The sequence below is a fragment of the Chironomus tepperi genome, unplaced genomic scaffold (assembly GCF_022539635.2).
Source record: "Chironomus tepperi strain 1889 unplaced genomic scaffold, CSIRO-AGI_Ctep_v1 contig_89, whole genome shotgun sequence".
Taxonomy (NCBI): domain Eukaryota; kingdom Metazoa; phylum Arthropoda; class Insecta; order Diptera; family Chironomidae; genus Chironomus; species Chironomus tepperi.
Genome location: NW_027226211.1, coordinates 1,322,828 through 1,339,439, shown reverse-complemented (window position 1 = coordinate 1,339,439; position 16,612 = coordinate 1,322,828). Strand labels below are relative to the sequence as shown.

The 16,612-nt window shown below is 34.1% G+C and overlaps 1 protein-coding gene across 3 annotated transcripts in view; it reads right to left on the bottom strand.

The window, feature by feature from the left end:
- The window catches only part of Eip63F-1 (Ecdysone-induced protein 63F 1), a 67,296-nt gene extending 51,835 nt beyond the window's left edge, over positions 1-15,461 (bottom strand). The window contains exons 1-2 of one of the 3 annotated variants that reach the window (XM_070635373.1): positions 15,225-15,461; positions 12,988-13,026 (exon numbers count right to left, since the gene is read on the bottom strand). In XM_070635373.1, the coding sequence (XP_070491474.1) occupies positions 12,988-12,993 (6 nt within the window). In that variant the 5' untranslated portion in view covers positions 12,994-13,026; positions 15,225-15,461. Of the gene's footprint in view, positions 1-5,508; positions 5,910-12,987; positions 13,027-15,224 lie in introns of those variants that run through there. The other 2 variants (XM_070635375.1, XM_070635372.1) reach the window with 2 other exon arrangements.
- Positions 15,462-16,612: the final 1,151 nt, after the last annotated feature.

Sequence of the window (16,612 nt, the reverse complement as noted above, 5' to 3'; positions counted from 1 at the left end):
CAAAACTGAGACTTATACAGTAAATTGCTCTGCCTAGGTCATTAAATAAGACCTCATATCTGACTCTATTGCTGACTACATAACAAATTTTGTACAAATTCTCTGTTTTCGCATTACTGTTTTACTACATGGTGCTTTTGGAGCTCTAGAACTTTTTTCCTCTAACGGCACATATTATTTTTTCCAGAATTTAGAGTTAATATGTCAAAAAACACATAAAATATTACTGTTTATAAATAATTTGAAAATTGTCAAAAATTGCTTTGCAAAATTTTCTACTTTCCGTTGAATTCTGCTTGTACAGTCAGTTCTTAAGCTTTATTATGCACTAAACTAACTATCCAAACTTTATTTTCCAACTTTTTAACTGCAGTTTAGTAAAATTACTCTTTTAAGGATTTAAATTGATGTTTATTCTCCAAAGTTCAAAAACAAACTCACAATTTGCAAGAAAGGGTATTCAACTATGTACAATAAATATTATTTAAATCTCAAATGAACGTTATAACAATTAACACTAAATAAAAGAAAATTTTGGCAATCTGAACCTCATTTCATGCTTTTAATCACCTAACTAACCTCAATAATGAGTTTTCTCCCATCCCTTCACAGAATAACCCATTTAAAAGCAAATAAAATCATGTAAGCGAATGATTTTTGCCATCAATATCTTTATCAACTCATTTAATAAATAGTTAGTTTTTACGAGCATCGAACATCCTTTTTGCTGCTCACTGTAATCTTCTTTAATTAATTCTGAACATTTTCATGTCATCGGAAGACATAAAGATCTAAATTATAGCTCGAAAGGAATTTTTTGCTTTTGTTTCTGACTCAAACTTTTTAAATCAGATTTGTTTTTATTGTCTTTTTTATAAGAATTGCTTAATTTATATTTATGATGACATAAATTCAACTGGGTGGGTAAAATGTGGTCATCTTAAAAACATGATTTTATATGAATTTAGTTAATTTTTTTGTTATTGTTGGCAATCGTCTAGATTTTTAAAGTAAAAATATTTTTGGGTTTCGTAAGAATTTTGGGTAGGGTTGATGAACTAGATGCTGAGGGTAACCTTGGTCAAAGGTTAAGGTGAATTGAGGGATAAAGTCAGAGATCGTATATGGAGTCGAATATACTTTTTCGTCCAAAATCCAAGTCGAATTCAAACTTTTGACTCAAAACTAATTCAGGAACTCAAAATCCTTCAGATATTCTATTTAAGTCGATCAGAAACCAGGCAGCGCAGCACCGAATCCATATAAATTCAGATTCAGCATAGACGCTGCACCAAGTAGACACAACTTTGTCTTCCGGCTACAATTTTGGTCTTTTTAGTGCCCTACGTCATCAAGAATGAAGATCCAAAAGAATCAAGTCCAATACTTCTTAAAAAAGCATGTCCAGTTAAGTTTTTCTCAGAACACAGCCAATATTTGAATAACAACTCTGCTTTTCGTTCACTTTATTTTTGTTTTCGGTCATAAAATTCGTTGCTAATCTCACAATCTTCAAATTAATTCCCAGATGAGCATTTCTTTAATGTTATTCCAATGCTTAGATTTAATTGGGAACAATAAAGTGTTAAATGGATTATCTCGAGGAAAGCGTTTGCTAATAGCTTGGAAACAAGGGCATCTACGTTGCTTTCTTCTGAAAATTCTAGATGTTTCGTCTATCTTTCTGCATTTAATGGCATAGAGAACTTCTGAGAAAAAGTCTTGATCTTGATCTTGATATAATAAGCAGTTCTCATACTTCTTAGAATCCAATCTGAAAACCTTTGAGTTGCTGTGTCAAAGTAAAGCTTTGCGGTATGTCACTTCCACAAAGTTGCTAAATTATTTAAAGAGAATCCGAATAGCACAAGTCGGTTAATTGATCCGAAATCCTATATCAGGTCGGAGTGACTCTGACTTGGTATCTAATTCGATTTAAATCCAGAATCATGCCTAGCATAACAGTCACTAACATAACAGTCCGGTATAGTGCTGGATTCGATTTAAACTCGAAACCATGCCTGAGCAACTCCAGTTTGAGTCGCCTGAGTCACTCCAGTCTGGTGCCAGATTTCGGACCAATTAACCGACTTGTGGTATTCAAAAGAGTCAAACAGACCTAACTTTGGAATTACCATTGCCAAAAATTAATTGGATTCAGCTGTTCCATACAAAAAAATCCTATAAATCTTAATATTATTCACAATTAATCTCCACAAACATCTGGACTTAAAAACTATAAACCACACATTTTCCCTGAAATTTCTAGCAAAATAATCCCAATTCCAAGTCATTTTGAATGCCAACAAAGTAGCTTACAAAGCTGCTCATAAAAATATTGCAACTTTTATTGCAAAATTATATTCCGCTGCACTTGATAACCCATAAAAAATTTTTAGTTTTACAATTTTAAGGATGAAAGCGAACATTTCATGAACTCAATGCATGATAGTAATTTACGAGCTTTTTGTTACATTGTGGGAGTAGTTGGGCAAACTGTGTAGATGCGGCACACTTGCTAGAAATTCTTGGAAATGCCATGAACCGTATGGCGTGTGTCAGAGACTTCTGCGAGACGTTATTCCGAACAGAAGTGGATTGAATTTGGTCCGCAATTAATTCAAAAATCTCAAAATCTCCAGTATGCCGTGTGTTGTCGAGGAAAAAACACTAAGGCAAGGGCGTAACCGGGGTGCATTGGGGTCACCGGCCCTGTCTCTTGGAGAATTAGAAAACCATTTATTTTATAACGGTTTTTTAATTTTTAAATTTTTTTGATTGAATAAATTCAGAGATTGTGCCACAAAAAACTCAAAGGTTGCCAACCGTGCATCATATCTTTCAGCAACAAACAGAATCAGCACAATGGACTTAATTTACTAGCCACTCGCATGAAATTTCAGCACCATGTTTTCATGATTGACTCAGCAAAAAATCATTTAATCTCACTTATGACTTCCATCAATTCATCTTTTCCTCGTTAAGTTCCGTTCTATAGAACATTTTTTCTTGTTTTCGTATCCATTAAGGCATACTTTTATGATTAATAAATTTTAATTACTAAACCATTATGAATGGAATGAGATGTGTAAACAAACATTGATATATGAGACATCCGCACATTTTAATTACATGATATATGTAGCACCAGAAGCAAAAACTTTGTCAAATGTCTTCTTCCTTCCTCAGCTTCTCGCTTCTCAGAGAAATAAAAATAAATAAAAAAAATTTTTCTCCACAATCCAACCTTGAAATTTTTTTTTATTCCTCATCATCTTCTTTTGCTGCCATTATTCTTAATTATGAACAAGATTAAGCTATAGTTTGTGCATGGACATGCTGTGCAAAATATCTCTTTTAAAAAGTCGAGACTAATTTTTGTATTTTTTAAAAATTCTCGGATGTCAACTGACATTTCTACAGGCTATTTATTACTCATGTGTTTTAAGATTTATGATTTTTTCCAATGTTTTCTTATTTTTGTGGTCTTGGGATGAGTACTGTGACTGGTTGTTGTGATATATTATGATAAAGTAAGTATGGTTTCCCAATGTCTCGGTTACGATGAATTTTAGAGAACCAAGACCGAGACTACAACAATGGGAATAAGGGTTCATGATGTTGAGACCGAGACCGAGACCGAAGACCGAAGACCGAAGAGACCGAAAACCGAAGACCGAAGAGACCGAAGAGACCGAAGAGACCGAAGAGACCGAAGAGACCAAAGACCGAAGACCGAAGAGACCGAAGACCGAAGAGACCGAACACTGAAGAGACCGAACACCGAAACGACCGAACACCGAAACGACCGAACACCGAAGAGACCGAACACCGAAGAGACCGAATACCGAATACCGAAGACCGAAGAGACCAAAGACCGAAGGGACTGAAGATCGAAGAGACCGAACACCGAAAAGACCGAACACCGAAGAGACCGAAGACCGAAGACCGAAGACCGAAGAGACCGAAGACCGAAGAGATCGAAGACCGAAGACCGAAGAGATCGAAGACCGAAGACTGAAGAGACCGAAGACTGAAGAGACCGAAGACCGAAGAGACCGAAGACATTGAAAACGCTACTGGAAGGATGATCTTGATTTTCTTGCTTTTGGTATTAGTTTTCTCTTTGGATTAGTTTGCCAAATTTGAAGGAATTTCCCTAATTTCTCAATATACCCAAAATACTAGTCTACAACATCCACATAGCCTATTCAAGTGTCTATCAGCTCCAAATCCTTTAAAAAATCCTCAAAATTACTCAAATCAGTTCCAATCCCAAGAAAAAAATTAAAAGCAAGTGGCATGCATGTGTGAAGAAAGAAAAAACACAATGCACATTGACCTTTAGTCAGAATATATCCAATAAGACATAAATTAATAAAAGAAGAATCTCCCTCCCTCTATTTCAAATGAAATAAAAATCTCCACAGAAATTTATATTCAAACTTGTTATTCACCAAAAATTCCATTCTTTTCCTCCTCCATAATTCACAAAGATAACTGCACATCGTCATCGTGTATGGAAAATACAAAAAAAACAAATACATTCATAAAAGTTTTCCATCTCGAGATTATTTTGCCTTGGTCCTTGTTGTCACACATTTTCTACAATTTTAATATATTTTGCAATGCTAATGATGGAATTTATCACAAGATCGTGAATGACGCGGCGTTTCATTCAAAACAAAGAGTCAGAAATGGATGAGGGGAGAGTTTGCCTCCTTCAACCTTGTCATTGAATTAGTATTCAATTGAGAAAAGCATATTGTGATGAGAAATAGTGTAGCTTAAGATTGGTTAAATGCTGGATTTGCATACAGGTAGGTAAGTGGCTTGGTAGTGGAATAGGTAAGGTGATTGGGTCAAATTTCATATTGTCAACTCGAAGGTTGTGGGTTCGAATCCCAGGCAATTTCTCAAAATTTTTCAGATTTGTTCTTTTTCACATGATTAGAAGCTTTGTCTACTTAATGAACGAGATTAAGCCTTAATTGGAGCTCTGAGCAATCTTGGATTAAGGAACGATTTAGAAACTTGAAGAGGAAAGGGTTTGAGGATCTACTAGATAGCTTGATGACTGAGATATTGATCAATCGGACCCTGAAACCCGAACAACACAAAAGATGCACTAGGACACAACTACGTCTTGGATTAACGATAAGACGCGAAATTTCCAACAATACACCATGGAGGCTTGATTTGATCCCAGGTTCGGTGTATTGTGCAGTTCGGGAATTTATCATGTTTTGCATAATAAGGAAGCTGAATTCAATCAAAACCTAGATTTAAATGATCCAATTGTACCTAGCTTTAACTTAGTAAGTCAGCCTTATTCCGATTCTATTCTCCTCTGTGCCAATCCTGTGTTAATCACGATACACTTCATATACCCCAACAAGATTTAAGAGATAAGGTAAAGCACGAGGTAAAAAATCTCTCAACTGTCACACACAAATAACCTCCAATGTGCCTTTATCTTGTACAATATGTATAAATAATATTCTTTACCTTCAGATGATTGACAATTGACGAATAATAATGATGATCTGTTTGTGAGCTCATTTTCCGCGATAAAAATTTTCTCTTTCTTTTGAACGTAAACAACTCTCTCACACACACCAGGCACTTAAGAATTTCCTGTCTTATAAATATTTTCAATTACAATCATTAACACTCAATTTTCATAAATATTTCAATTGACTTGTCCGATTAAATATTTTTATTTTGTGCTTTAAAGTCGATTATTTTGTTTCCGCGTGATGTGAAGGTAAGGAAAAGGCACAAAAATAAAGATTCTGCGACACGACCTCACTTTTACACACTTTTGACTTATCAAAATGATAAAAATTTACTAAATGATTTCGCAACGCGCTACAGTCAGAACAGAAAGAAAAGAAAATTTATGTATATTTTCTTCCGAATTTTCCACGGTCGCCATACGACTGTGAGAAAAGAAAAGGAAAAATAAGAAAATGTGAATGGGGCGATCTCCGTCTTTTTTTTTGTATTCTGTTTGAGAGACTTGTATTTATTTTTAAAAGGAATGAAAGAAAGATTTTGAGAAGCTGATGTGTGCTGAATGTGAAATTGAGAAACAGAGATAGAGAGAGAGATAATGGTATGTACGCATTTTATACATAACACAAAATTGTGAGAACTAGTTGAAGTTATTTTGTGACCTTGGGGATTGCGCATTTGTCAAGCATAGAGTTGATGAGAGTCAAAGAAAAGGATATTAAGAGAAAAACGGCCAAAAAAGATTTGAAAATTCAACGGTCAAAAAATATCTGAAAAATAACAGTCAAAGAATATTTGGAAATTCAAAAGAAAACAAAAATTTTAAAATTAACGGTCAAAATATATTTTAAAATTCAACAGTCAACAAAAATTGGAAAATTAACGGTCAAAAAATATTTGAAAATTCAACGGTCAACAAAAATTTGAAAAGTAACGGTCAAAAAATATTTGAAAATTTAACAGTCAACAAAAATTTGAAAAATAACGGTCAAAAAATATTTGAAAAGCCAATAAATAGTGCTTTAGAAAACTAAGCAGTCAGATTGATGAACGGTCAGACTTGTGTCAGACAGACAAACTTAAAACAATAGAATCATTCCCTTCAAAATTGCGCCAAAAAATCACTCTTCTTTCTATTTTCTATCAACGCTGATGAGTCAGCTGAAGTTATTGATATTTAGAAGAATTTCTCTCTCATTTCTCGTCTGATTTGTCAATAGCAACTGAGCAACTTACTATCAATTTGTTTGTTTTTGCCATCGTATTTTGATGAAAATTGTTTGACATTTGATTGCAAATCATTTAATATCATTGTGTCACATTCATTTGCCTTACTGTTATTTATACTGCACATTGGCAAAGAAGATTGTTCGTATAATCAATGCAATAAATCGTCTCCCACCGTCCGAGCACGTTTAAATCGTATCAATTTGAATATTTTTTGCAGCAATTGATTTTTATTATAATAGCTATACAAATGATGTTGAAATAACTTTAAATTACAGCCAAAATAACTTAACACCACAACGCCCACATCTAGATGTGAATTTAAATAGACATCGGGCCTCATCATCAAATCATATTTATAGACGATTTTATAATGTGACAAATTAATAATAAAAATAAAATTATTTTTATTCGAGAATTTCGTCTCGTCTGCTTGAAATTGGGCATGTTTTTTGGCATTTTTACTAATTGATAGACTTGTTTTGGTCGTGCAGTAGTTTTGGGGCGCCGCCAAGTAAGTGTTTTCTATACCGAGACCAAGACTTCCTTGTTTCAATCTTAGTCCCCAGTTTCAGTCTCAATCTTAGTCCTGGTTTTAGTCTCAATCTCGATTTCAGTCTCAGTTTCGGCACCAGTCTCAGTTCCGATCTCAGTCTTAGTCTCGTTTATAGTCTCAGTACCAGTCCCGATCTCGATCTCAGTCTTTGCCTCTGTCTCAGCCTCAGTCTCAGTCTTAGTCTCAGTTTCAGTCTCAATCTCCGTCCCAGCCTCATTCATAATCCCAAGCTTAGTCGCGGTCCCGGTTCAGTCACAGTATCAGTCCCGGTACCAGTCTCAGTTTTGACCCCAATCTTAGTCTCGCTTACAGTCTCAGTCGGTCCCGATCTGGATCTCAGTCTCGGTCAAATCAAAATATGAGATTTCGAGAAGCATCTTAATCCAAGAAAGCTTAAGATCAAGATAAAATGTGCTGGTTACTCTAAGGTACTAACTATGAGCGGTTTTCAAAAGGTCTGTGAGTGTGGAATATATGCAGTCTCGCACTGCACTTAGTTTACCAGATCCTGTACCAATCTTGTCTAATCGTGGCAAGGATTGTCAATCCAAGCCACATAATTGAGCGAAGTTGAACGTAGCTATAGTTAATACAAAGTGCATTAGGGTAACAAGACTGCACTGCGATAACAAGCCAGCACTGGGGTAACAAGCTAAAATCTTTATATCCAAGCTTTTCCACCAACTATGGAAGCCCATGGATTAAAGTTGATCTATACGACTAGCGAAATAAGTAAGCGATATAATGGCATCATGCTGCGGCACAAAGGTTACCCACCACTGGTGTAGGATGACCGACTTCTATACTAAACATCAAAAAATGCGTCGATAATCCATTCAAGTACGAATTTCATTACCCTCATCCAACCAAATTGCTGTCACAGACATTTACTATACGATAAGAATTAAGTAAATATCGATCAATAATAAACCAGCATAAATCGAGATTAATTCACAAACTTTTTCCTTCTTTTGAACTTTTTCAATCATCCAAAAAATTCATCTCAAGTCAAACTAATAAGAGAAACTTATTCGATTCCTTCAAATGATTTATCCAATCTGATGAGCTAATTAAAGAACTGATGTATATTTTCTCGATTAATCGTGTTTCTCAGGTTTCTTGTGAAAAACAATTTTCTCTTCCGTCCGGATTCTTTGTTTATTTACATTGAACTTTAACATTTATATCAACAAATTGAGTAGGATGGGGATAATTAAATTCAAATACTTTTATTGCCACATTTAATTCATGATTTTATTAGCTTTGTGGGAACATTTTTATCACGTTTAAATTCTAGTTTATTTTCTTATTTTTTGTGAACATCTACAAGTCGTGAAGGTTGAAGGATGAATTTGAAAATTATGTCAATTGATGAATTGGGATTTCAAGGTCACGTTTTGTTTATGGACTTATTTCTCCGATCAGTACAATCTGGCATAAAATGAGCCGAAAATAGCCAAAATCAGCTGTCAAGTAGCCATCAGGCCATCCTCACGTCTTACTACATATTAATGTGACATTCTGATGAGTAGGGCAATTAATTTACTTCGCTAGTCACACAGATCAATAGTGATACCTTGATCTCACTAGATGACACCTAAAGATGACTCACATGCAGCTACTTCACTTTTACCAATATCAAATGCTACACTGTACTAATCAACAACATTCCATTATTTGAACTCAAACAGCTCTAAACACTAACATAGACATAAGGAGCGTAACATGGGAGGGTTAAGCACTTAGGAGTCACATTCGATCCTAACTGAGAATTTAAACTGGTGATGGTTTCTCAAGTGTGCTTTCAACACTTCCTCCAGGTGGTATCCGAGCTGTTTTAGTATAGTAATTGTACACAACAGAAGTCGACCGTAAAGCATAGAACTTCTGGTTCTTCATGTGAATTCCTGGTTTAGATGTTCATAAATAAAAGGCATTCGAATCCTAAATGTGGTTTGAAGATTTCAAATAGATTTCGTCCAAAACTGCAAAACAGCAGACAAAAATCGCAGGTCTGCAGCATTAGACGAACTATACGTTACAGCCTAGAACTGCGTTTTTGATGCGCAGATCTATGGTTCTTGACCAAACCTTAGTTTCAAATGATAGAATTGGCATGGATCTAAATATTTCCTATATACTCTTAAATCCCTGTATAATAACAATACCAAGAACACAATATAATACATACAATATTACTCATCTGGCTTAACATATGGACGTAAATTGTTCCGAAAAATCAGAAACTGTGTCAATGCGCTGACACGAAATCTTTTTCTTAGATTGATGAGTAGTTTAACTACTATTAAGATTGATAAATGTGTGTTAAGTAGAAGCTCTTTGCTTAATATCACGTAAAAGACGTTAACGATGGATTGATAGCGAAAGTGAAGCATTTTATCACATAATTAGAGACACGTTTCGTGTTGTATGGCTTAAGAAAGTGAAAATTGTGAGAAAAATGAAGTTTTTTCTGAGAAATTTCAAGAACATCTGCAGTTTCTGAATGAAAAGGCATATCCGTCCTGTCTTCAGGATATGTCATTTACTGTGGATATCATAATTGACAAACAGATATCAAAAATATCATCTTTGGGTTCATACTAAATATACAAAAATATCTGAACATTTACGAAGCTCTCAAAAGTCATGCCTTAAAGCTCCTTGAAGGTAGTCGTATCATTTTTTGAGAATATTAAAATAATATCAAATGTAACATGGCTTTGAACAATCCATTTTCGTCTGAATGTAATAAAATGTCATTTCGAGTATTTTACAATGATTGATATGCAGCACAGTAGACGTTTGTAGATTAAACTTGAAGCTAAGGATGAAAAGAAGGTGGATATGGTCTAATACAGATTGACACTATTTGGAGAGAACTCCTTGTATTGAATTGACACAATTGGCATCCAGCTGATGGAATTAGATGAGACAAAGAATAAGGAACACCAATGGTTTATTAAGTACGCAAAGTTGCCTTGATAGCACCGTGGTTGCTGATTTTTACTCATTTTTATGACAAAAAATGCAATTTCCTGAATTTTGCTGCTCAGACAATCCCCAAACAAAGTCCACCCGTTTGAATTCACCTCAAAAAATTGTGCCATCCTTAAAATATTGTAATTTAAGAGTCTCAAACTGTAGTAATAAGCTGAGTTCCAAAATAATAATAAATATAAAATGACATTCAACAAACATGTTCCTAACATTTTTTATTGATGTGCTTATTTCAATGATCTTGACTCTTTTCTCCATTTATCTTACATTTTGTACAATTTAAAGGAAATGAGGAATTTCCCTCAAAAGCCAGAGTAGGAGTTTGGTATGTGAGATATGTGAATGATATTTGAATTTTACCGGACAAAAGAGTTGCTAGGGCATTGTTAGGTTGCCAGAATGACGACAGAACTCTTTATTTAGCTGAACTTAAATCATGCTAGTATGATAACATAGAACATGATACCTGATTTTAGTGTAAAGTTAAGCATTTATCCAATTCCAAATAAATAAATCCAGGCTTTCTACACTAATTATTAGCTGATACCTAGCGAGCTACCTAACCGACCAAAGTGGTAAGTTATGCTAATAACGTCAAAATGGACTAAGGGTATTTTATTGGCACTATGACTGTTGTTCTCAGTCAACTTCAATGTCATATTTATGATTTTCTAAATGATCATTTTGATTTGATCAACTAAATGTCCAATAATGCTTGGTTTTACTCACCAACACTCCCAAACCTTTCCAAAATATCAAACTTCCTATTATTGCACAACAAAATGTTTTTTTTTTCTACAACTTTCTGCAACGCAACGCAAAGACTACTTTGATTAAATCACCAACTTATGTTTTAATTGGAGCAAAACAATTAATTAGCAACTCTGATTTTGTCAAGCAATAATGTCGCCAAAACTGAACGATTTACTTAATGTATCCTAAAACTCTTTCATGATTAATTAAAATATTTCTCTCTTTTTTATGAATTTCAGAACTGTCTCATCCGATGATACGCTTCAAATGAATGAGATTTTTTAAGAGTTGAAAGAGAATTATTTGAGTAAACATTCAGTTGCTGTTCATCTTGTTCCATAAAAATAAAATGAATGAGAAATAAACCTGCGAAAAGACATGAATCATCATTAAGACTATGAAATTTGCCCATTCGCACTTTTTGATACTCCTTCGAGGTGGATGTTGTGACACGTTTCTCACTTTTCTCTGATTTTTATTATAATTTAAGATATAAAACTTTCATCCAACCACCTTCACATGGTCGTACGACAAATTCCAGCGTTCTTGTGGCTCTCAGCGAGCTTCTCTTGAAGATAAATTCATATCAAAACAAGAAATTTAAAATAATTTTTGACATGTAAAATAATTTTTCACATTAACGACAATTAGTAAGGAGCAATTAATCATGTAGATATACGCAAGACGAACGTTGCTTATGAATAAGGATAAGCGAAGTCATTCAACCGTTTGCTGCGCTGTGTAAACTAAAAGAGCAACTTTATAGGCTAATCCAATAAGGACAACAGTCATCTAAACTTGGTTCCTAATTTTTGTGATTTATTGAGATTTTTCATAATTTCTTCAACTGTTAGCGACCTTTATAGAGATTTTAAGAGTCAAAGAAAGAAGGTCATATCGAACAAAGCTGAGCAGTGGATACCCAGGAAGACGCATAGCGGCAAAATTGCACAAACTCCGACACAAGGCTATCGTAGGTTTGGCCTGAGGCCACATTTGACCGAATCTTTACCTAGCCTAGAGTTGAGCCAGCTTGACACCCGATTTTTCGACATTTCCAAAAAACACAAATTGATCAATCGATCGAAAATTCGGCTCCAAATAGACTGCACTATGTCTTGGTTCCAGATTTGGTTAAAATCTAGTTTAATCATAACCCTTGCCAGAGTCAAGTCCACCCGGTGCCAGATTTTGGATCGATTAGCCGACTTGTGGAATTCTGGTTCCTTTTCACTGTTTAATGTCATTTACGAGCAGATCCTGAGTTATTCAATATAATTTTCAGAGTGTATCCGTCTCAAATTCAAATTCTTTGACATTTGATTGTCGAAAAAATTCGAACTATTCGAACTCAACTTATTTTAAAATAAAAATTTACGTTACGAAGAAAAGGATGAGTAACGGTCAAAAAAATTTTGAATTTTATCGACAAAAATATTTTTTGAAAAAAATTAATAGTCGTTTTTGGGAAAGCCACACTCTGATAATTTTGATCCTTATTTAGAAAACAAATTAATTAATATTAACAATAAATGAAAGCCGTCTATTTTTGGAAATTACATGGAAGCCAAACGGAGGCGGTTTCCATTTGGTGTCAATAAAAGAGGTTTAGTCGTAGGGTTTTCAATACTTGTATTGATTTGTATGAAATGCCGTTATTGCATTCATTTTGATACCGGTATTAAAATTCCTTGTTTATCGGAGCCTTCTTCATTTGTGTCACTCGGGTATGAATAAGGAAAAGTTGACTCCAAACTCAGTTTAGACCTTGATTCCCAAAAACTACAGAATAATTCTAGTTAAAACCAAATTAACAAGTTGAAAAACCTCAACTCAATTCACACATCTGGTCAATGCCAAATCAGATAAACAAAGCTTTTGATTTGATAATAAAATTGCAAAAAAGAAAAGAAAAATTCGTTTCATGTACTCACTTTCATCTCTGCTTCCAAATTCGGATCCAGTTTGATTGACTTGATGAGTTTATAAGAGAAGAAAGAGAATATAACGAGAACAAAAGATATGGAATAAGTAAGAAGTAAGTAATTAACGTTGAATTGATGATAATAAGAAAATGAAATATTTTTTTAAGAAGTTATTAGAGAAGTTCTAAAAGTCATAATTAAATACATATCGTCATATTAGACGTAAGAACTTGCTGAAGATGCTTTAATTGGTGAAAAGTTTCTTTTATGAGATTTGTTGATTGTTTGCTGGATGTAGATTAACTATCAATTGGAACTTGAAGTTCATTAACTTGGTAATGAATTGGTCACATGAATTACATGTTTATTAGGATTGATGAGAAGAATGTCCCGAGCTGCACAACATAAAGCACTGCTATGTCACCGTTTTGACAGCAAAAGTCTCAAATTACGTTGCCTGACTGCTGTTTTTGGTAATTTTTGACGATGAAAATTAAAATATCAATATTTGCTGTCATATTTAAGCAAAACTAGTTATTTTGGTTCCTTCATGACACTCTTACGTTATACCATCAAAACGGCGATGTAGCAATGCCTTAGCGATTACAATGTGCTGCTCAGGAATTCTTCAAAATGGAATCAAAAAGGAAATCAATTCACAATTTCCAAATAATTGATAACAAGCCTCCCAAGCCTTAGTGGATATACAAATAACACGATCAACTATTCACAAGTCCCTAGCTCACAACTAGCCACGCCACTAATCACTAACACTCCAAAACACTACAAACTATCGATTTTAAAACTAGCTCAAATTAACCAAACAACTTGAAAGTGACAAAATTCGCAAGACTTTAATAATTTGTCTGTTTAATAAACAACAGTTTATTCTATTTATGATAAAAATAACACATCATGCAACAACTCAATGTCTTAAAATGCACAAAAATAAATGAAAAATTTTTACTATTTAGCAAATATCTGTCAATATTGACACTACAATCAGAATTATTTATGAAAAGATTGAAGCCGGTAGCTTAACAGAAAATAATGATATCAGGCTTAGAGACCCGAGAGGCATAAGGGTAAAAGGGGACGTCATAATGGCTTAAAGGCTGTAGTTACTTATTTCGTTACAGAATTTTCAAAATTTCCATGGTCTAAATCAAATCAATCTCTCCTGAACATACTAAGTGAGCCACCCCTAACTATGTCAAGGATCAGTAATGGCTTCTTTTATAAACACTTTGGAAGTCATCTTCGTATAGAACCCATAAGGATCCATACGGAAGCCAATAGAACAGTAGAGATCAACCTGTGTGCAGCGGCACACTAGCAGCACCGGGTAGTCTGCAGTTAGGGCCGTAGCTGTGGTAAGCAAGGTGTGTTGCGGTACAAAAAAAGTTACCCACATCCTTTATACCCAAAGATACATATTTGCTAATTCAGAGAAAGAAAAAGTTGAAGATAATCTGGTTTAGGTTCTAATTCAGCAACTAAAGACAGGAAGTGTCTAAAGATCAATGTTCAAAGTTGACTAGGAATTTGTATGGAAGGATGGACTTCGAGATATATTGAAGAGTTCATTTGATGCTGTAATAACTTATTTTGAGAGCAACTAATGTCCTTGAAGCTCGAGCAGCACTTAGTGAAGTCCAAATAGCAAACGAAAGCTTAGTAAGCAAAGTCTTGTGTCATAAATATGTCATCCAAAACAGCTCAAAAGTCAATGATCAATTTGAAATCTCTTCAGAAATCCTCTAAAGAGTGTTTGTAAACTTCAATAGAACTGCTCATCCACTCAAAGTACCAAAAAACAATATTATTTCCCCAATTCCCACTAAATCAGTCATACTTTCATTTTCCAATTCCTATGTAAACAAATAAGATCAATATGAACTAGATTCCACATGTTTTTACACATAGTAAATCAAAAAGATGAAGCTATAAAAAATTATTAAGTCATGTCTATGGATGATGATCATGTGTCATTTAGTCAGCCTTAGATGAATTTATTAAGAGCATTTTGTTTATTGATAGAAATATCTCGAAGATTCATAAACATCCACAAAAATGAAAAAAGTATGAAAAAGACATGAAGGTACAGGCATTAATCTCATGGGAAATTTCCGCTATTTCACGTTTAGTATGTCAGATATAATTGATCAATAAAGCAACAGCAACAATTTTGTGTGTGGGAATTTTCATTATCATGATAACAATTCAGCTATGAGGCATTAAAATACCTTTTTTAATTCACTTTAATCACAACACGTTCTCAAAACACAACCGTCGGTGTTTTTCACAATATATCCAAGGATTTAATTCACTTCCACAGACACTCGATACAAAATTGTACAAAAAAAAGTCCAGTCGCGAACAAATATATGCTAGACTCTATATTCACACTAAGTCACAACAGTTTGAATTCACGAATAAAACTGAAATGCTTTTTTATTGTGTAATTTTTTTCGCCCAAAGGCAATTTTCCGCGCGCGACTGACGATTTTTTTTTTTTTTTGTGGGAAAAAGATGAGATTGAATCGTTTTTAAAAATAAAGGGGAATGAAGAAAAGGAAAGAAAAGAAAAATATTAGTTTGGATGTGGTCACTTGAGATGGGAGATGAAGCGCATTCATGAGGTCTTATAGAATGATGAGGATTGTTTGGTAAAATTTTGTTGCTTATTGAGGTTAATTAATTTCTAAAAGCTTATAATCAATGTCATAAATCCATGACTTCCCTTAAATCTTACCTAAATCTACCTCTATTGCTGACTACCTTTTGTCAATTCTCAATATCAAATGCATATTATCTCGATCGTCAGCTTCTTTTCATGAATTCTTTGGACGTCCACTTGATTTTTTGTCATCTATAAAATCAGAATTAATGGCCTTACCCAATGAAGCCACCAGAGGTCTTCTAATGACATGTCCAGCCAATTAAGGTATGTTCCTAATTTTGCAATGTCAACATCCTTATAGAGCTGAGCTGTGATTCACTAGAGCATTGGAAAGCCACTTAACCATTGAGCATTAAGAAAGCAGTTTTGTTCCTAGACATACCAGCTTCTTCTGATAGTTTTTTTTTTGTTGTATTATTTCCTTTTTACGACTGGATGCCCAACAATCTCGATATCTAATCAGTAATAAACTAAAAAAAGAGAATTGAACTGGCCAAAATAAAATCGAGGAGTTGCACATCGTTGCTCCGAACAATACGTTTGCCTCGAAGGTTTTTAATATTGTCTGTATTGCAATTTGGGCTTGAGTTTGAGCTTTGGAAACTTACTTCGATGGCCGTAAAGATAAATTTTGATGGTCCATGACTTCTCTTAGACAGTGCCTAAAACTTGGTTCTATTAATTTCCAATATCAAGTGCAATACTGTCTCTTTCCCCAACAGAAATGGACCATGTTCATTAAATTGAGTACATATAATTCTATTGATTGAGTTACTCAACATGCATTTTCAAAAGTAAACGTAATTCTTTGATTACCAAACAGTTCCGGTTATCTATGAGCTAAATGACAGTCAGACGGACATATCGCATCTCATCCCCCAATTATAATGTGACAAAAATTAATTTTCTTTAGATATTAATAAATTTCTCAATTTTTTTTTTTCCTGTTGA